Below are 22419 nucleotides of genomic sequence, written 5' to 3' on the forward strand. Positions count from 1 at the left end.
TAAAATATCTCACCGACAAGGTGATAGATCTGGAAAATAGGGGGAGAAGAGAAAATTTAAGAATAATTGGACTCCCAGAAAAGCCAGAAATAAACACCAAACTGGACATGGTGATACAAGATATAATCAAAGAAAATTGCCCAGAGATTCTAGAACAAGGGGGCAATACAGCCACTGACAGAGCTCACAGAACACCTTCTACACTAAACCCCCAAAAGACAACTCCCAGGAATGTAATTGCCAAATTCCAAAGCTATCAAACAAAAGAAAAAATTCTACAGGAAGCCAGAAAAAGACAATTTAGATATAAAGGAATGCCAATCAGGGTCACACAAGACCTTGCAAGTTCTACTCTGAATGATCGTAAGGCATGGAACATGATCTTCAGAAAGGCAAGAGAGCTGGGTCTCCAACCAAGAATCAGCTACCCAGCAAAACTGACTATATACTTCCAAGGGAAAGTATGGGCATTCAACAAAATAGAAGACTTCCAACTTTTTGCAAAGAAAAGACCAGAGCTCTGTGGAAAGTTTGATACCGAAAATCAAAGAGCAAGGAATACCTGAAAAGGTAAATATTAAGGAAAGGGGAAAATGTTATCTTCTTCTTTTACTCAAAATCTCTTCTATAAGGACTACATTTATATCAACCTATGTATACTAATATGTGGGGAAAATGTAATGTATAAATAGGGGGTAAAGAAAGACCAAATAGAATAATCATTCTCACACAAAGATTCACATGGGAAGGGGAGGGGAAGAAAACTCCTACAAGAAGGAGAGGAAGAGGGGGGGGGGGTTTACTTAAACCTCAATCTCAGGGAAATCAACTCTGAGAGGGAAAAACATCCAGATCCATTGGGATCTTGAATTCTATCTTACCCAACAAGGGTAAGGAGAAGGGAAAACCAAGGGGGGGGAGGGGGAGAGGGAGAACAAAAAGGGAGGGAAAGAGAGGGGGGAGGGGGAGGGAAGAAAAAGGGAGGGACTAAAAAGGGAAACATCAAGGGAGGGGACAAGGGGGACTGTTTCAAAGTAAATCACTGGACTAAAAGGTAGAGCCGAAGAAGAAAAGGTTAGAATTAGGGAAGGCAATCAAAATGCCAGGGAGTCCACAAATGACAATCATAACTTTGAACGTGAATGGGATGAACTCACCCATAAAACGTAGACGAATAGCAGAATGGATCAGAATCCAAAACCCTACCATATGTTGTCTTCAAGAAACACACATGAGGCGGGTTGACACCCACAAGGTCAGAATTAAAGGATGGAGTAAGACCTTCTGGGCTTCAACTGATAGAAAGAAGGCAGGAGTGGTAATCATGATATCTGATAAAGCCAATGCAAAAATAGACCTGATCAAAAGGGATAGGGAAGGTAATTATATTTTGTTAAAAGGGACTATAGACAATGAGGAAATATCATTAATCAATATGTATGCACCAAATAATATAGCACCCAAATTTCTAATGGAGAAACTAGGAGAATTGAAGGAAGAAATAGACAATAAAACCATACTAGTGGGAGACTTAAACCAACCATTATCAAATTTAGATAAATCAAATCAAAAAATAAATAAGAAAGAGGTAAAAGAAGTGAATGAAATCTTAGAAAAATTAGAATTAATAGACATATGGAGAAAAATAAATAGGGATAAAAAGGAATACACCTTCTTCTCAGCACCACATGGCACATTCACAAAAATTGACCATACATTAGGTCACAGAAACATAGCACACAAATGCAGAAAAGCAGAAATAATGAATGCAGCCTTCTCTGATCACAAGGCAATAAAAATAATGATTAGTAATGGTACATGGAAAACCAAATCTAAAACCAATTGGAAATTAAACAATATGATACTCCAAAACCGTTTAGTTAAAGAAGAAATCATAGAAACAATTAATAATTTCATCGAGGAAAATGACAATGGCAAAACATCCTTTCAAACGTTTTGGGATGCAGCCAAAGCGGTAATCAGAGGTAAATTCATATCCCTGAATGCTTATATTAACAAACAAGGGAGGGCAGAGATCAATCAATTGGAAATGCAAATGAAAAAACTGGAAAGCGATCAAATTAAAAACCCCCAGCAGAAAACCAAATTAGAAATCCTAAAAATTAAGGGAGAAATTAATAAAATCGAAAGTGATAGAACTATTGATTTAATAAATGAGACAAGAAGCTGGTACTTTGAAAAAACAAACAAAATAGACAAGGTACTGGTCAATCTAATTAAAAAAAGGAAGGAAGAAAAGCAAATTCACAGCATTAAAGATGAAAAGGGGGACAGCACCTCCGATGAAGAGGAAATTAAGGCAATCATTAGAAATTACTTTGCCCAATTATATGGCAATAAATACACCAATTTAGGAGAAATGGATGAATATATACAAAAATACAAACTGCCTAGACTAACAGAAGAGGAAATAGAATTCCTAAATAATCCCATATCAGAAATTGAAATCCAACAAGCCATCAAAGAACTTCCTAAGAAAAAATCCCCAGGGCCTGATGGATTCACCTGTGAATTCTATCAAACATTCAGAGAACAGTTAATCCCAATACTATACAAACTATTTGATATAATAAACAAAGAGGGAGTTCTACCAAACTCCTTTTACGACACAAACATGGTACTGATTCCAAAACCAGGCAGGTCAAAAACAGAGAAAGAAAACTATAGGCCAATCTCCCTAATGAATATAGATGCAAAAATCTTAAATAGGATACTAGCAAAAAGACTCCAGCAAGTGATCAGAAAGATCATTCACCATGATCAAGTAGGATTCATACCAGGGATGCAGGGCTGGTTCAACATTAGGAAAACCATCCACTTAATTGACCACATCAACAAGCAAACTAGCAAGAACCACATGATTATTTCAATAGATGCAGAAAAAGCCTTTGATAAAATACAACACCCATTCCTATTAAAAACACTAGAAAGCATAGGAATAGAAGGGTCATTCCTAAAAATAATAAACAGTATATATCTAAAACCAACAGCTAATATCATCTGCAATGGGGATAAACTAGATGCATTCCCAATAAGATCAGGAGTGAAACAAGGATGCCCATTATCACCTCTACTATTTGACATTGTACTAGAAACACTAGCAGTAGCAATTAGAGAAGATAAAGGAATTGAAGGCATCAAAATAGGCAAGGAGGAGACCAAGTTATCACTCTTTGCAGACGACATGATGGTCTACTTAAAGAATCCTAGAGATTCAACCAAAAAGCTAATTGAAATAATCAACAACTTTAGCAAAGTTGCAGGATACAAAATAAACCCACATAAATCATCAGCTTTTCTATATATCTCCAACACAGCTCAGCAGCAAGAACTAGAAAGAGAAATCCCATTCAAAATCACCTTAGACAAAATAAAATACCTAGGAATCTACCTCCCAAGACAAACACAGGAACTATATGAACACAACTACAAAACACTCGCCACACAACTAAAACTAGACTTGAACAAATGGAAAAACATTAACTGCTCATGGATAGGACAAGCCAATATAATAAAAATGACCATCCTACCCAAACTTATTTACCTATTTAGTGCCATACCCATTGAACTACCAAAATACTTCTTCACTGATTTAGAAAAAACCATAACAAAGTTCATTTGGAAGAAGAAAAGATCAAGGATATCCAGGGAAATAATGAAAAAAAACACATACGATGGGGGCCTTGCAGTCCCTGACCTAAAACTATATTACAAAGCAGCAGTCATCAAAACAATTTGGTACTGGCTAAGAAACAGAAAGGAAGATCAGTGGAATAGACTGGGGGAAAGCGACCTCAGCAAGACAGTATACGATAAACCCAAAGATCCCAGCTTTTGGGACAAAAATCCACTATTCGATAAAAACTGCTGGGAAAATTGGAAGACAGTGTGGGAGAGACTAGGAATAGATCAACACCTCACACCCTACACCAAGATAAATTCAAAATGGGTGAGTGACTTAAACATAAAGAAGGAAACCATAAGCAAATTGGGTAAACACAGAATAGTATACATGTCAGACCTTTGGGAGGGGAAAGGCTTTAAAACCAAGCAAGATATAGAAAGAATCACAAAATGTAAAATAAATAATTTTTGACTACATCAAACTAAAAAGCTTTTGTACAAACAAAACCAATATAACTAAAATCAGAAGGAAAACAACAAATTGGGAAAAAATCTTCATAGAAACCTCTGACAAAGGTTTAATTACTCATATTTATAATGAGCTAAATCAATTGTACAAAAAATCAAGCCATTCTCCAATTGATAAATGGGCAAGGGAAATGGATAGGCAGTTCTCAGATAAAGAAATCAAAACTATTAACAAGCACATGAAGAAGTGTTCTACATCTCTTATAATCAGAGAGATGCAAATCAAAACAACTCTGAGGTATCACCTCACACCTAGCAGATTGGCTAACATAACAGCAAAGGAAAGTAATGAATGCTGGAGGGGATATGGCAAAGTGGGGACATTAATTCATTGCTGGTGGAGTTGTGAACTGATCCAACCATTCTGGAGGGCAATTTGGAACTATGCCCAAAGGGCGACAAAAGAATATCTACCCTTTGACCCAGCCATAGCACTGCTGGGTCTGTACCCCAAAGAGATAATGGACACAAAGACTTGTACAAAAATATTCATAGCTGTGCTCTTTGTGGTGGCCCAAAACTGGAAAACGAGGGGATGCCCATCAATTGGGGAATGGCTGAACAAACTGTGGTATATGTTGGTGATGGAATACTATTGTGCTAAAAGGAATAATAAAGTGGAGAAGTTCCATGGAGACTGGAACAACCTCCAGGAAGTGATGCAGAGCGAGAGGAGCAGAACCAGGAGAACATTGTACACAGAGACTAATACACTGTGGTATAATCGAACGTAATGGACTTCTCCATTAGTAGCGGTGTAATGTCCCTGAACAACTTGCAGGGATCCAGGAGAAAAAAAACACCATTCATAAGCAAAGGATAAACTGTGGGAGTGGAAACACCGAGAAAAAGCAACTGCCTGAATACAGAGGTTGAGGGGACATGACAGAGGATAGACTCTAAATGAACACTCTAATGCAAATACTATCAACAAAGCAATGGGTTCAAATCAAGAAAACATCTAATGCCCAGTGGACTTACGCGTCGGCTATGGGGGGTGGGGGGGGGAGGAAAAGAAAATGATCTATGTCTTTAACGAATAATGCTTGGAAATGATCAAATAAAATATATTTAAATTAAAAAAAAATCCTTACCTTCTTAGAACTGATATAGATTCTCATGATCCATCCGCTGTGCTACTCAGCCTCCCCCCCCCCGCAATTTTTTTCTTGATCAACATCCAACCTATATATAAGTTCTCGGACAAAAACAATTGCCTCACTCCCCACAAGCAAATCATGCTCCTTTCCATCTCTAGCCTTTGTGGACTAGTGTCCACAAACTCATTGACAACATAGATTGTCTTCTACTTCTCCACGTCCTGGAGAGCATTACAAAATGTGACTCACATTTGTAGTTGCTAAGGCATTTCAGTCATGTCTGACTCTTTGTGACTCTATTTGCGTTTTTCTTGGCAAAGATACTAGAATAATTGGCCATTTCCCTCTTTGACTCATTTGACAGATGAGGAAACTGAGGCAAATAACTTTCCCAAGGTTACATGACTAGTAAGTATCTAAGACTGGATTTAAACTCAGGTCTTCCTGACTCCAGACCTAGTGCTCTATCTACTGTACTCCCTCGATATCTGATGAAATGAATAGTGAAAGGCATTCAATAAATAACTATAGTATTTATGCAATATTTAGGGATGAAAGGGACCTGGGAGATAATCTAGTTTAACTCCTCCACCCCCCTCCCATTTTACAGATGAGGAACTTGAAACCTAAAGCAAAGGTTCACTGCCTTATCCCAAATCACAGAACTGGAAAGGGAGAGAAGAGAGAGAGAACATGGGCTTTCTGGGGAAGAACTGACATCTGTAAGTTCCCAAGGAAAGGAAAGTCATCACCCCTTCCTTGATTTCACTAGCACTGAATTATAATCCTTTCAGTAACATATATTTACTCAAAGCTCTTCATGTCTGTACTCTGTCACTCACAAAAGACTATTTTTAAACAACACTTAATTATCCTTATCATTCAAAAAATACCATGTCTACAAACAACCCCTTTTCTACCAGAAGCAAACTGTGACACACATGATTATCTGGCTTTCAAGAAAGTTTGCTTAAGGATTGTTTGTGTTGAGCCTATTCTCCAGTGTGCTCTGTGGGTGGGAGGGTATGCCACTAAACACCCCCACCCAGAAACATGCTCTGGGAACTATACAATTTTCGTAAAACCGAAGATTTAAAAATATTTTGAGAGAAATTTCAGGAAAAGAAGCCTGCTAACTCCTTGAATCAAGAAAGTAAACTGTTTGAAAATGCCATAAAGAAACCTACACTGAATCAGAAGATCCAAAATGAACTTTGGGAGGTAACTGATTGAACTGAAGGGGGTTGAACACATTTATTATGAATGTAAACTCTTACACCAAAGGAGATTGCCCCCTAATTGGCTTTTTTGTCAATGTGCCTAGCAAATATTGGTTTTGTGCTCTCTCTCTTCTATTTCCCTCTTATTTCCATCTACTATAGTTTCCTCTTAGAAAGTGCAATATTTTAGGCACCCTTAGCTAGAAGATCTTTAGAGGTATAAGCTAGTTATAGTAAATGATTCATTGGGGAGACTAGACTCCCAAATAATCACAGGGGGAATTATGAAGATAGGATTAACTCTCCCCTTACCTATTTTTAGCTAAATAAATCAAGAACTTAAAGTACCCCTACTTACCATTAAGTATTAGAATTCACAAGTCACTTACTAGAGTAAGTGACAACTCCAAAGGCCACTTCCCCCCACCTTGGGCAGTGCTAGGCAAACTGAAAGACTGCCATTGGTTTCTGTGAAGGAGGAGTGACAGGAAGTGACATGAAAAAGGGGGGGGGGGTATAAAAAGAGACCAACATGGTCTAGGATTCATTCCCTTCCTAGCATTTGGAGAGATTGGTTCCAGGAATTCCATTCCTGGCTTCTGGAGAGATTGGTTGCGGAGATTCCTGCTTTGGCTTTGGAGGAGGCTGGGTTGGTGGAACTTTGGCTGAAGATACCACTGGGACTTCTGGCTTGGAGAGATTGCTGCCTGGGTGGCTCTTTAAGGTGACCCTCTCTGCTCATTGGCAGTTTGGTGGGACACTACCTTCAGTGTGATTTCTGTGGAGAGACTCTTTTCCTTGGATCGTACATTAGCTTGCTGGGGAGTGACTCAGACTTCCACTTGGAAATTGGAACTTTGTCAGGGAGTGAGCTGAATTTCAGTGGATCAGCACTTAGGGTAGGCTAGGCAACTCCTTACCTCTTTCCCTCCTACATTTCACACTTCAACTCTTTCTCTTCTTCATTATAAATAAAAGCTACTAACAGTTGTTTTTTTCTGGCTTAGGGATAATATTTTGAATTCAGCAACCACAACACTGAATTTATAACCCTCTTATTTAGTCAAAAACACAATTTAACCCTTACATAACTCTGGAAGCATTTAAATCTATTTGTCAGTACAGATTTGGGGGAGGGGGAGAACAAGTAAAAGATGTTGAATGATTCTACTGTTTCAACTCTCTCATCTTTTGGGGAAGTCTATGGGCTTCCCTTCACACCCCAAAAAGATGAAGTATTTTCCACCTGGCACCATGAACATAGACAGCATTTAATAAATATTTATTTTATTTCATTTAATTACTTAAAGAGAAAAACATTCTAGGAAAAGAAGCACTGGCACTGGGATGGGACAGTGGGAAGAGCCCTTGGTTTGGAGTAGGACATCCTCATGTAATCCTACCAACAGGAGTCAACCTGGGTTAGCTGTGTGACCCTGATCACAAAACTTAACCGCTGGCCAGTTAAATGATTCTAGGACCAGTGCTCTATCCACTGGACCACCTAGCTGCCCAATGAATTGCATAGTAAGTATTCTATAAATAATCATAGTATTTATGGAATATTAAGGATGAAAGTAACCTGGGAGATAATCTAGTTAACTCTTCAAACATCTCCCCCCCCCCCCATTTTACAGATGAGGAACCTGAAATCTAAAGAAAAAGTCAGTCATTTCCTTGATCACATGGTTTGATGGAAATATGGCTGGGGCTAATGATCACTCTATTGCAAATATAGGTCTTGATCAATGATACTTATAAAACCCAGTTGAATTGTGCGTTGGCTAAGGGAAGGGAGAGGGAGAAGGGGAGGGAAGAGCATGAATCATGTAACCATGGAAAATATTCTAAATTAATTAATTGAATTAATTAATTTTAAAATAAAGAAAAGGTCAGTGCTTTGCCTTGGCACATGCTCTGAGCCTCAGTTTCCTCATATGTAAAATGGGAAAAATAATACCACCTTCTTTCCAGGGTTGCTGTAACAGCTGAGATAACAAATTTAAATTGCTACATTATTATCAGCCATGATTATTGCTGTTATAATTTTCTTCCTGTGTGTTCTTGAGCAAGTAATAATCACCTCTTGGCCTTCCATTTTCTCATCTGCAAAATAAGGTGGTTGGACCAGATTAGGGGTTCTTCACCTTTCTTGTGCCCCAGAACCCTTTAGTAAATTCCAGTTAGAGGTTAATAAAAATAAAGATATATGGAGATATACACACGCATATATATTGCATTTTTTTTCTGCCAACCAAGTACAATCATTGTCATTGTCTCTTTTTCTGTTGTGTCCAACTCTGTGGCCACATTTGGAGTTTTCTTGGCAAAGATAACAGAAAGGTTTGTCATTTCCTTCTCTGGCTCATTCTACAGATGAGGAAACTGAGGGAAATTGTGACTTGCCCAGAGCCATACAGCTAGTAAGTCACTGAGGCCAGACTGTGCTCCGTCGAGTTCTATCCCTCTAACTGCCCCATCCAAGTTCATTGATACCTTAAAACCTATCTAAGTGGCCCATGGACCTGAGGTTAAGAATCTCTCATCTGATCCCAAAGGTCTGTTGCAGGGTCAATAACTTTAAGTGGAATTTGAAGTGCTAGACATTTAGTTTCTCAGGTGCATTCTGGGGATCTACAGAGTTTCAGGTCAAACCTGAAATAAATAGAGACTGAACCATTACTTCTTCAATGTGAGACAAGGGCAAAAAAGTCTTGTTAGGTCATCTACCAACTGAAGTAAGAGAATGGAAAAGAAACCACCCAGTAGTGCTCTGAAAAGGAAAATAAGACTCTTGAAAAAAAAATTTTTTTAAAGATAAGCTCAGGGAAATATAATAGAGGTTTGACAAAAGACAAAAAAATCTGGCTAGAGGGTGAACACTAAAACCCAACTGTGATTGCATAAGGACTAAGACCCTAAATAAAGTTCAATTCCAATTCTTTCTAGAGAGCTTTTGGAAAGGAATCAGAAGGCCAACCTAAACCCATATTTGTTTAAATTGTGATATGTTAATTATCAGAATCCTAGGGTAGCTAGGTGGTTCAGTGAATAGAGTGCCAGGGCTGGAATCAGAAGGACCCAAGTTCAAATTTGGTCTCAGATACTTACTTGTGGTGTGACCCTGGGCAAATCATTTAACCCTGTTTGCCTCAGTTTCCTCATCTATAAAATGACCTACAGAAGGAAATGGCAAACTACTCTAATATTTCTGGCAAAAAAAAAAATCCTAAATGGGGTTCCACCAAAAAAATGGCTGAACAACAATCAGAACCTTGGGTTTTTCATGATTTGGTAGAAAAGAGGAAGAGTCAGGGATCTGGGTTCAAAACCATATGCCTACCATGTGAACTTGGGCAAATCATTTTCTGTATCTGAACTTCAGTTTCTTCATCTGTAAAAAGAGGATGTTGCTACCTGTAGTCTTTCTGCCTGCCTCTGAGGGTTGCTATGGGCTAAGGGTTACCCTAAAGTGTTTGGGTTCAAACCAGGTCCATGGTGAGCAAACTCCCTCTCCCTAGGCAGTAGCTCGGCACCTGGCTTAGGACTTCTAGTTTTGAGAGGTGCCAGGGAGCACTGAGAAGTTACATGATTTGCTCAGTTAAAAAGTCACTGGCACATCTAGAGAAAGAACTGTGGGAGTAAAAATCCAGAAGAAAACATATGATTTATCACTTGTTTATGTGGGTTTATGATTTGGATTTGGGGTTTTAAAAGATTACTCTATTACAAAAATGAATAATATGGAAATAGGATTTGAATGATAATATATGTATAACCCAATGAATTGCTTGTCAACTCTGGGAGGGGGGAGGAAAGAAGAGAGGGAGACAAGAAGAATCATGTAACCATCAAATAAAATAAAATTTAAAAGGAAGGGGGAAAAAAGTCAGTGGCAGAGATGGGGCTTGAACCAAGGTGTTCCTAATTTAGTTCGAAGCCAGCTCCATACCCAGAAGAACGTGTAGCTAGATAAAGCCCTAGATTTGAAATCAGGAAGATCTGAATTCAAATTGATGACCCTGGACAAGGGGTCTGCCTGCCTCGATTTCTTCATCTAGAAAATGGTGATGGTACTAAGACCTATCTTTCTGGAATACTGAGGATAAAATTCTGGAATTCTGAGGATAAAATGTGATATTTGTAAAGTGCTTTGTAAACTTTAAAGGGCTATATAAATATTAGTTATTATTATACCACCTTGCCCTTCACATTAACATTATTGTTGTGGCTGTTTTTCCTAACGTGAACATACAAGGAAAAAATGTCTAATTTGCTGTTAGCGTGCAAGGAATAGTAGAATGCTCAAGGGGGTGGAGGGTGGGAGGATGATGAGTTCAGTTCTGTAGCAAAACTTGCTCATTAATTCTCTAAAACAGTTTGTGTTGAACTCTGTCTAGCAATTTAATGTATCCCCCTGAGGGGAGTTTGGACATGATTTTTAAAATATATGATTAAAATACATTTTGAATTTTCTGTAGGAAAGATACCACTTAAAGTAATGTTGGCACTCATAAGCGGTGTTCAACCTACAAGCTGATTGTAGTCCAAAAGGTTCTAAATTGGTTGTTTGGAATTCAGAATGTACATTCTCAAGGAAACAAAGTTATACATTTAGGATTACAGGCCAGTCTATAAATGCCTTTTAACACATTACTTGTGCATTTCAAAAGGTCTAGCCATGACTTCAGCCTTTAGAACCTTCCCTCCACCCACAGACGCGGCAACTCCAGTCCTCATAAGATCCTGGGAGCAAAGATTTAGAGCAGGAAGGGAGTCAGAGGCCAGTTAGTCCAATCCCCTCATTTAAAGATAACTAAAAGAAGGTACAGGGAAGCTAAGTGACTCTGAAAGCATAAGAGGTAGAATTCGAATGCAGGTCCCTCAGTTCCAAAGCCAGTGCTTATTCCACTATACCATACATTTAGTTAAATTCTCTCATTATACAGATGAAAAAAGAGAGGTCCAGAGAAATGAGTATAGTAACTTGTCCAAGGTTACATGGATAGTACCTACCTTCCAGGGTCATTGTGAAAATCAAGTGAGATAACACATGTAAAGTAAATTTGTAAATCTTAAAGCACTATGTAAATGTGGTAGTGGTGGTGGTGATGGTGGTGGTAGTAGTGGTGATGGTGGTGGTAGTAGTGGTGGTAGTGGTGGTGGTGATTGTGGTGGTGGTAGTGGTGATGGTGGTGGTAGTAGTGGTGATGGTAGTGATGGTGGTGGTAGTGGTGGTGGTGGTGGTTATAGTAGGTGATGGTGGTTGACCTAGGTCCTCTGACTCTAAACATGGCATCAACTTTCCACTGAACTACTGAATCAGCCTTTCCAAGCCTGCCATGGACCCAAATATTTATCCACTGGTGGTCCACCATCTTGTAATGTGCCCCCCTGAAGTAAGCCAGGCTAATATCCTATGGACATTTGTCAATGGCTTACATGTAAAGTGTTTTATTTTCAACTTATTAAGATTTGCCAAGGTTTATATGATGCTGGCACAACCTTTCAGAATCCAAGAGCATTTCTCTATTTTAGTAGAACATCATAGAAGGGCTTTAATAGAAGCACTGTGTAGGCATCATGATGGATAAAATGCTGGACTTGGAATTAGGAAGTCGTGAGATCAAATCCTGCGTTGAACACTAACCAGTTAAATGACCTTGGGCCATTTAACCTTTTTTTAGCCTCACTTTGCTGAAGGTTGTTGTGAGGATCAAATGAGATAACACATCAAGACTCAAAGCAAACCTTAATGTGTTATACAAATGCTAGTTATTATTATAAGGCATCTAAATCACATTCTGACTATAACCTTAGACATGTTTAGTGATTTCCAGTTGCCAGAGGGCTCTTACAAGCATCATTTCATTAGATCTCTAAACAGTCTGGTAAGTCACACAAGGGGTGTGTGTATTATTCCCCATTTTATAGATGGGAAAAGCCTAAATAAGATAAATATCTTGTTAATAATTGGTAGAACCATAGCTCAGAGCTTAGACTTCTGATTCCTAGACAGACATTTGATCCAATTCATTCTTCGATGTGCCAAAGAGCATTTTCCATGCAAACATCTCCCTCTTTTGTGAAGGCTGATAGCACAGAGTAACTACCTTACATGGCTGAGGAGATCCAACGTTCAGACAGATTAAGTCGTTTTGCCCATAAACACACATCTACAAGTATCTGAAGTGGAGTCTGAACCCAGGCCTTCCAGACTCCAAGTCCAAGATTATATCCACTATGTCCTTAGTTTGCAGAGAGTTTAAGTGACTGGTCCAGGGTCATATAATTAGTAAGTACTAGAGATAGGATGCAAACCCAGGATTCTCCTAATTCCAAAACCAACATGCTTTCTAATGTCCCCTTGTTTGGCCCACTTATTCTGACATATGTTGTTGTGTTCAGGCATGTCCAGTCATGTCTGACTCTTTGATACCCTTTGGTGTTTTTCCTGGCAAATAGAATAACTTGCCATTTTCTTCTTGGGTTCATTTTACGGATGGAAAACGGAGGTGAACAGAATTAAATGACTTGCCCCGAGTCATGCAGTGAAAAAGTGTCTGAGTCCAGATTTGAACTTGGAAAGAGGAGCCTTCCTGAGGGTGCCAAGCTGCCCCTAGACCAATGTACTTCAGATCACAGCAACTAACAAACTCTTGGGCTCAAGGGAGCAACTTTTACCAGAGGGTCTGGGATGGTGATTTCTAAGAGATGGATGGGTTTTTAATTATAATAACAGCTGGCATTTATGTAGCACTCTGAGGTTTAAACAGTCCTGTATAAGTATCTCCCTGGAAGGTAGGTGTTATTATTATCCCCATTTTACACATGAGGAAACCAGGGCTGCAGAGGTTAAGTGACTAGACCAGGGTGGCACAACTAGGCAACATCTGAACTTAGATTGCCCTGACTCTGAGCCCAAAACTCGGTCCACTGAGCCACTTAGTTGCCATAAACTATGTTATATGCTGACCCTTATAACATTTATTTATTTATATTTATTATCATTATATTATTTTTATATATTATGTAATTTTATTATGTATTGTTATAATATAAATTTATTTATTTATAACATACTGTTATACTATATTATAGCATACTGTTACATCTACAAAGCAAGAAACTATGAGGACAAACCTAAAGATTGACTTAAAAGGCTTCATTTACTGATATAAAAAAGAACCTCCTTTATCTGCACAAAGAACCAGAGGAGATAGGAACAACACTGATTTTCTAATGGTCAGATTGCTTCATTCTTGGCATAGAGTCTCTAAAATGTTTTAAGAGGGTTTTGAACTCCATCTGCAAATTACATTAAGTACCTTTTAAAACTCAGGAGCTCCACTTGCTAACTGCCAGGTTTAGAAGAAACTCTAATGGAAAGAGGGATGGGGGAGAGTGGAGAACAAAGAATGATGTATAACTATTTTTGTCCATATTGAAGAAAGCACAAAGTCTTCTGCCTTAGTTACCCGGGGCATGGAAAGAATAATGTGAATTTTAGATTTACTCCACCCTGCTTAGTCTAACAAAACAGGAATGTATACACCCCTACTTAAGGATTAAGTGTTGAGAAGGATGGCCTATGAAAGACATGTGCTACAAATGACAAATCAGAAACAACTGACAGACCCCCTGGACTGTCCTAAGACAAGCTTAAGTTACCATTGGTACATGTAAGACGCAGGAAGTGATATAAAAAAGTCTATATATTTCGCGTCACTTCCTCTCTCCAAGGTCTTTTTACGGAGAGGTGGCTCTGGCTCTGGTGGTGGAGAGGTGGCTGGTGGCAGCATGCTGAGCATCTTGGCATTTTGGCGTGGCTGCAGCTATTGTCCAGGTTTAGCGGTGAGTGTCCTTGATACAATACTGGGAGAAGCTTAGTAGCCTAGTTCAGGAGAGGCATCTTTACTGAGCTCTCTCGGAATTTAGGCTGATTCTTTTTTTTTTCTCCTTTAGTTTCCCTAAAAACTCCATCCTCCTAGGAGGAGGCCTTATGGCTAGAAGGTCTCTGAACTCCCCTTGGCTCAGGCTAGGCTGGAGAATCCCTCTATCCTTTTCCCTCTCTCTTCTTCTTAATTCCTTCCCTCTATATTAATTAAACCACCATAAAATTTCCAAACTGACTTAAGTATTTTATTTGGGATTTAAATTAAATCCCTGGCAACCAATTAAATTTATATTCAGTCTCAACCCTAAATTTATCCTTACAATAAGTTGTTTAGGTTGGTGGGATTTGGGGGTGGGATTTGAATGCAGCTCTTCCTGGCTGAGGCTGGGTCTCTATTTTACCAAGCTGCCTCTAAGTAGTCATAAAATTTTACCCTTTTTTAATGTCCTTAATTTTGATATTAGAATACTAGGTATTAGTTTCAAGGCAGAAGAGTGGTTAAAGCTAGGCAATAGGGATTAAGTGAAGTGTCCAGGGTCATACAGCTAGGAAGTGTCTGAGGCCAGATTTGAACCTGGTACCTCCCATCTCTAGGTCTGACTCTCAATCTGCTGAGCCACTTACCTACCGCATAATTTACTCTTCATGGCACCACTTGAGATTAGATAAAATTTTGTCAGAGCTCAATGAACAAATGTGAAATGGTTTATAATTAACAACATATCACAGAAAGATTTTAATGTATGATTAGGTTGATTAGGATAAAGTCACAGGTCTATAATTGTAGCCCTGGGCAGTCACCCTAAAAATGGTAGTCACACTCTAATACCCTACTGGTTGGGTTGTAAACCAATCCAAACATTCTGGAGAGCAACTAGGAGCTATGACCAATGGGTTATAAAATTGTGCATACATATCCTTTGACACAGCAATGTCACTACTAGAAATCAAACAAAAAAGGAAAAAGACCTAAATGCACAAAAATACAGCAGCTCTTTTTATGGTGGCAAAGAAGTGGAAATTGAGGGGATGCCCATCCACTGGGGAATGGCTGAACAAATTGTGGTATATAATAATGGAATGCCATTGTGCCATAAGAAATGATAAGCAGGATGCTTTCAGAAAAGATTGGGATGATTTATATGAACTGATGCAAAGGGAAATGAGCAGAATGAGGAGAACATTGCATATATGGAATATAGACAAAACAGATAGGAAATAAATGCACAGTAATATGAAGGAGAAGCTAAACATTATTGTACACAATTATAATGGCACATTAACTAAGAAGTGACAGGGGTGAAGAATCTAAGGAAACTCAGGAGGATTCATATCAACCAATACAGAATAAAATAGCAGAACCAGAAGAACACTCTATAGAGAGTGATGGCAATAATAAAAAGAACCCTAGGAGGAAGTCAAACTATGAGTAACTGCAATAACCAAAATTACTCCTGGAACAAACAACAACAAAAGATAATGAAACACATCTGCCTCCTCTTGATAGAGAGGTGGGAGGGAACACATCACCAAATACAGCCAATATATTGGTGGTTTTAGTGAAACTTTTGTTTTTTGCTACAATGTAAGACTAGGATAGAAAGGTATATATTTAGAATTGAATTCTATGTAAAAAGAGAAAAGGCATCAATAAAACCTTTTTTTTAAAAACCCTTATCTTCCATCTTCGAATCACTATTATGTATTGGCTCCAAGGCAGAAGAGTGGTAAGGGCTAGGCAATGGGGGTCAAGTGACTTGCCCAGGGTCACACAGCTGGGAAGTTGTCTGAGGATGGATTTGAGTTCAAGGCTTCCCATCTCTAGACCTGGTTCTCAATTCACTGAGCCATTTATTTTTTTTTTCATTTAAAAATATTAGAAATTATTTTATTAGATATTAGAAATATTTTAATATTTTAAAATAAAAATTATTAAAACCATTTTTAATATTTTAAGATAAAAATATTTAAAAGATTTTAAAAGAATTATTTAGCTGCACTTTAAAACAATTTTAACTTAAATTTTTTAATTTTTAAAAAATTTCTCTTTCCCCCATTTCATCAAAGAAGAATTGGTTTGGGGTTGTGGGTAGGCAGAGGAGGAAGGAATGATGTGCCCAAGGGCACAAAGTTAAGTAGTTATTAGCAGAGATGGTCCTGGAAGCCAAATTGTATCCAACTGAGGGCAAGTCCTGAGTGTCATCTCTGCTAATGACAGCACATTATATTTTCACTGACAGGCTCCTAACAATAAGCAACAGTGAGTGAATCTGCTCATTGTCGTTTGCCTGTCAGGGTGATATTTCTCAGGCTCATCAGTCTGTAATGAAAGGGGAAAAGCAAGATAGTCTACTGAGCATTTTCTTGTGCTCCTATTTTTCTCTGTTTCCTGAACTGAGTACATGATCAGGCAACATGTCATGAAGAAAGCCAGCCTCGGAGCCAGGAAGGACTGAGTTCAAACTCTGCTTCTGGCACATATACTTTGGCTGTGTGATCCTGGGGAAGTCATTTGAATTTTTCAGTGCCCTAGACAGAAGCAGAGCAGCTACAGTTCTTCCACTGTTGGTAGGAGTTTTTTCCCCAGGAATTCATTCCACCCAAGAAATCCTAGGTCCAGTTTCCCAGCCCCTCCACCCCTAACATGCATACACAAAAGGACCTGTACAAAGAGACCTTCTCCAACTGAAATGGGAACTTTAGTAATTTCCCATTTGCAGACAAGAGGTTGGGCTTTAAATCCAATTCATTTCTGGTGGCCCAAATCCTCAGGTCCCTAGAAGCTAGAGAGTGGAAGAAGTCTGAGGACACAAGGGAATCAGTGGGGGGAAAAATCAGATAGTACAACATCACACAAAGTCTCCCAAGAAATTCTCCTGCAAATATTCTTCACCCCTGCCCCTTTGTCCCTTCTTTCCACAAAATCTGAGCATGAGATGAAAAAGTGGAATGTATTTCATGGTTTTCTGTATATGATGTTTTCAACATTTGTTTGTTTGGAAGCTGGGCTTCCAATGCAAACAGTGTTTCTATGCTTGTAAAGAAAATCTGCCTGAAACAGAATAAGAAGGCTGGAAAAAATGAATCTCTTGTCCTACAATTTGCCAAATCGAGCAGGTCTAATCACCTTGGATTTCAATCACATTATTAATTCCACCTCAGGTGGCTTAAATTGTCAATTAACACAGTAAAAATCACTCTGGAAAGAATTGCAACCTTAGCTTCTCCTAACAGCCTCTTATCTAAGTGCAAGTGAAATTGATTATTTTGGAAAATTGCTATTAAAAATGCATGCTCACTTTATAAAGATTACCAGGATCATTATCCTGTAACATTCCATAAACTTTTCAAACACCCCATTTTACTGCATTCTCCTCAACATTCTTGGCGCAGACCTTTCAGTGATAATTCCCCGACACAAGCACGAGTTGCCTATGAATTGAACTGTTAGGCTTTTTTGGTTTATAGATTAGAAGCTGTCTCATTGGTTTACAGGCGAATATCACAACTTTTGAGTACCAACTATTAAATCATTCTCTACATATGGTCTAAAAAGTGTGATTCTTAATGGCCTTTGTGTCTACTAACCATAGGTGTCCCCCAAGGCTCTATCTTGAACCCTTTTCTCTTCTCCCTTTATACTATTTCACTTGGTGATCTCATTAGCTCCCACACATTCAGTTATTATCTCTATGTACATGACATTTCTCCCCAAATCCTCATTCTTCCTAACTTTCCTTTGACTATGGAAAGTATCACTCTCCTACCAGTCATCCAGCCTCACCATCTAGGTGTCATCATTTACTCTTCGCTCTCTCACCCACTATATCCAATCAGTTGCCCAAGTCTCATCATTGGTACCTTTGTACAATATCTCATATATTCCCCCTAATCACCTCTCATACTGCTACCCTCCTACTATTTTGGCAGGCTGCCATCACTACACAATGGCACTACTGCAACAGCTCTCTGCTTGGTGTCCCTGCCTCATCTTTCTCCACTTCAGTTCATCCTTCACTCATCTGTCAAAGTGATCTTCCTAAAGTCCCATCCAACTATTGTGCTGAAAGGATGATGAACTGGAGGAATTCCATGTGAACTGGGATGACCTCCAGGAAGTGATGCAGAGTGAAAGGAGCAGAACCAGGAGAATGTTGTACACAGAGACTGATACACTGTGGTACAATCAAACATAATGGACTTCTCTATGAATAGCAATGAATGATCCAGGACAATTCTGAAGGGGAGGGGAGGGGGGAGGGGAAGGGAAGGGAAGGGGGGAGGGGAGGGGAGGGGAGGGGAGGGGAGGGGAGGGGAGGGGAGGGGAGGGGAGGGGAGGGGAGGGGAGGGAAGGGAAGGGAAGGGAAGGGAAGGGAAGGGAAGGGAAGGGAAGGGAAGGGAAGGGAAGGGAAGGGAAGGGAAGGGAAGGGAAGGGAAGGACTCATATGTACAAAAAAATTTTATAGCACATCTTTTTGTGGTGGCAAAGAATTTAAAATTGAGGGAATACCCAAATACAAAGCTATGGTATATGATTGTGGTGGAATACTATTCTGCTATAAGAAATAATGAGGGAGATGGTTTCAGAAATATATTAACTGAGAAAACTTATATGAACTAATACAAAGTGAATAGAAGCAGAAGAATACTGTACACAGCAACAGCAATATCATATGATGATCAACTGTGAATGCAGCTATTCTCAAGCAATACAATAATCTAAACTAAACAAAACTAAAATAAAAAATGTTATCCACTTCCAGAAAAAGAACTTATGGAATCTAAGTGAAGATCAAAATATGCTTTTTTAAAACTCACTTTATTTTTCTTCAGGGCTTTTTGGTCTGTGTTTTATATATGTATATATCAAATTGCTTGTCTTCTCAGGAGGGGAAGTTAAGGAGGGAGAGAATTTGGAACTTAAAATTTTGTTAAATGAATATCAAAAAAGTAAATGTAACTGGAAAAAATAATTTTAAAAAAGAAGAGGGTCTCATTTTTTTCTTTTTCATTTCATTTTCATGCTTTTTCTTTTCCCTTTCTTTGCATCTCCAATGCTTAGCACAGGACATGGTACATAATAGGCAATTAATGATTAGCATGACTTGCCCCCTTTTCTGTGCATATACATGAAGAGATTTTTAGCCTGCACTAATGGAATTCCCCATATCCAACAAATCAAGAATCCATTAGAGTACAGAACTTGACTTTGGCCCTTCTTTTATTAGAGCTGTACTGTTTCCTAAGATCATCAAACTGCAAACATTTTAGCCTTTAGCACATCTGTCATCATATCTTAAGTCCTAGACAATCAAAAGCAAAGAACTTCATAAAAATGTCAATAAATACTTGTTGCTGATAATTATTCATATCACAGCCCCAAAACTTAAACATTGGCTCCATCTAAGAAATAATAAAAGTAGATTAGGTCAGGATAAAAGGGCCTATTTCTCCCCTTTCTCTGAAATTTTATACATCCATTTCTTTGTACCATGTTTCCTTTTTGGTCAATGGAAGTTACAGAAGACCCAAAGGCTATAAAGAAAAATGACTATATACCTCACCATGTACAAACTAATTGGATAGCTAAATCTAAACAGTATCTATTCACACTGAGAAAATAGTATGACAAGGTGAATGGATAAAAAGACCTGGATTCAAATTTTGCCTCTAATTCTTAGTTGTGTGTGAGTCTCAATTTCCTGACCTGTAAAAGTAATGATAACAATAGCAGCAGTATACTGCATAGGGTTTTTGTAAGGCTCTAATATGATATCATAATATAAAGTACTTTGGAAACTTTTTTAGAAGTATTTCTATATTGCCTAGCCCCTGCCATTCTTCTGTCTTGGAACCAATACTTAGTATTGATTTTTAAGGCTTAAGGTAAGAGGTTTTCTTTTTAAGTTCAGGAATATGAACATCATTAATTTATGTGTAGTCAAGTAGAATTATCATCCTTTTTCTTTTTCAGGAACATACCAAAATATTCTACATCTGAAAGAGGAAAAAATAATTCTATTTCCTTCTTCAAGAGCATCTTTTTATCTCTTGCTATCATTTCTCCACCATTGCAGTTGAAATCTATTTTAATAAGGAACCACTAAAAAACCACTTTGTCTTCATACACTTTATTGAATGCCACATCCTAGTTTCTGGGTAAAGATGATTTTATATTGGAAAGACTTACCTGTGGAGAAGATAAACACTGTGTTATTCCAGAGCCCATACTTTTGAAGGGCTCTTGTGACATTTCCCACAGCTTCATCCATAAGGGTCACCATTCCTGCATAATGCTGCCTATTCTTGTTTTGGATAAAGTCATATGGCTGCAGGTACTCCTCAGGGACTTGCAGGGGCTCATGGACAGACTGTAGGGCGAGGTAGAGAAACAGAGGCTGGAAAAGAATTATATCAATCAGTTAAGGGAGCAGCAAAGTGGGAAATGTCACATAGTAAGCAGATCTGGATTTATCAACTAATTAGAGCAGCATTTGCCATCTCTCCACCTTTTCTTCTCCCCAACCCTAACCCTAATTCCCAATCAGGCTGTTCTCTCATATTGCTGTAAGCATTAAAATTATGTCTACCCTTGAAGGTGAGGTTTGGCTTTCTCTGCTATCATCTTAAAAGAGAAAACGAATAAATGAATTTCAAGAACTTTCATCAAATGTTGTACCAATTTGATTCCTGCGTGGTAGAAAATAAATTAATGGGTTGACTTTTTTCTTCCACTTAACACTAATCTTAATGCTGTTCTAAATCAGTTGTGTCTTCTTTATCTTCCTTTTCCCTCATCTCTTAAGGTAGCTCTTCACCTTCTTCATTGTGTTCCAATGTTAGGCTAATAAAAGTCTTTTAATCAAAGATTTCAAAGTCTAAAAGATTTCAGAGAATAAACCTTGTCCACCCACTGCAGAAAATGAGGTACTTAAGTCACATAGAAAATTAGGATCAGAAACTCATAGGTGACTTGGCGTTCCAAGTCACTGAATTATCACTACTACTCACTACTCCGTATTTCTCCTTCTGCACTTATATAAATTTATTTTAATTATTTATGTCTAAGCTAATAAAATCCCCCCCCACAAATACTATTTGTAATAGTATCCATATCTATCAGGGTTTCCCACCTCCTATCACAATTGAGGTAAAGGCAACAAAGGGAAGACTTGGGGAAGGAAAGGGAAAAGTAAGGCTCAAGCTTGACATGGCTTGACATAGTTTCCTGGTGGCTTCTGGATGTGTTGATGTGGCTTCTTGATTTACCAAGGGAGCTAAAAAGTCCCAACCACATGGATTTGGGGTTCCTGTGACTTGGTGGATATCTGAAGACCTCACAAATCATAGTATCTGAGCCTTCTGAACAGACCCTTTTCAAAAAGGAGACAAAGATAGTACAGTTGATAGAAGTGATACTATATTCTTGTTAACCTGTCCTTACCATGTCACAGATAAGTAAAACTCCTTTGGTTAACTGTTCATTGACCTATAGGTGCCTCCTTTTGTCTCAACACTGAATCTGAATTAATAAAGTGCCATTTTCAGGTCTGTCCCTAATATCCAACATATATATACAAATTTCTCCCTTCTGTCCCTTCTTCCTCTCTCTCCATAAATCCTTCTCTCAATTCATCTAGGGAAGAGAGAGAGAGAAAATCCTTCCCCTCCAGCAATTTGTCTGCAGCTCCTAGTCTTTCAGAGTTGTCAGATGCATTGAAAAGTTAAGCAATTTGTCCAGGGTAATACATCTTATAGGTATATACCACCTGCCCAACTTCTACAGAAAGCCTTTCTTAATCCCTCTTGATTCTAGTGCTATTCCTTTGTTATTTCCTGTTTATCTGTATATAGTTTGTACATATTTGTCTATTTGTTGTCTTCTCCAATAGATCATGAGCTCCTAGAGGGCAGGAACTGTTGGGTTTTTTTTTTTTACTTCCTTCCCTCCCTGTCTCTCCTTGTTTCTCTCTCTGTCTCTGTTTCTCTCTCTGTCTCTGTTTCTCTCTGTCTCTCTCTCATCTCTGTC

General features: G+C 38.5%; 1 protein-coding gene across 1 annotated transcript in view; it reads right to left on the reverse strand.

Moving 5' to 3' along the window:
• Positions 1–22419, reverse strand: part of ARSB (arylsulfatase B) — a 248481-nt gene that overhangs the window by 190964 nt on the left and 35098 nt on the right. Inside the window, exon 4 of the mRNA XM_001381553.4 lies at positions 20581–20788. Coding sequence (XP_001381590.2) covers positions 20581–20788 — 208 coding nt within the window. The remainder of the gene's footprint in view (positions 1–20580; positions 20789–22419) is intronic.

This window comes from Monodelphis domestica, chromosome 3 (assembly GCF_027887165.1).
Source record: "Monodelphis domestica isolate mMonDom1 chromosome 3, mMonDom1.pri, whole genome shotgun sequence".
In the NCBI taxonomy this organism is placed as follows: domain Eukaryota; kingdom Metazoa; phylum Chordata; class Mammalia; order Didelphimorphia; family Didelphidae; genus Monodelphis; species Monodelphis domestica.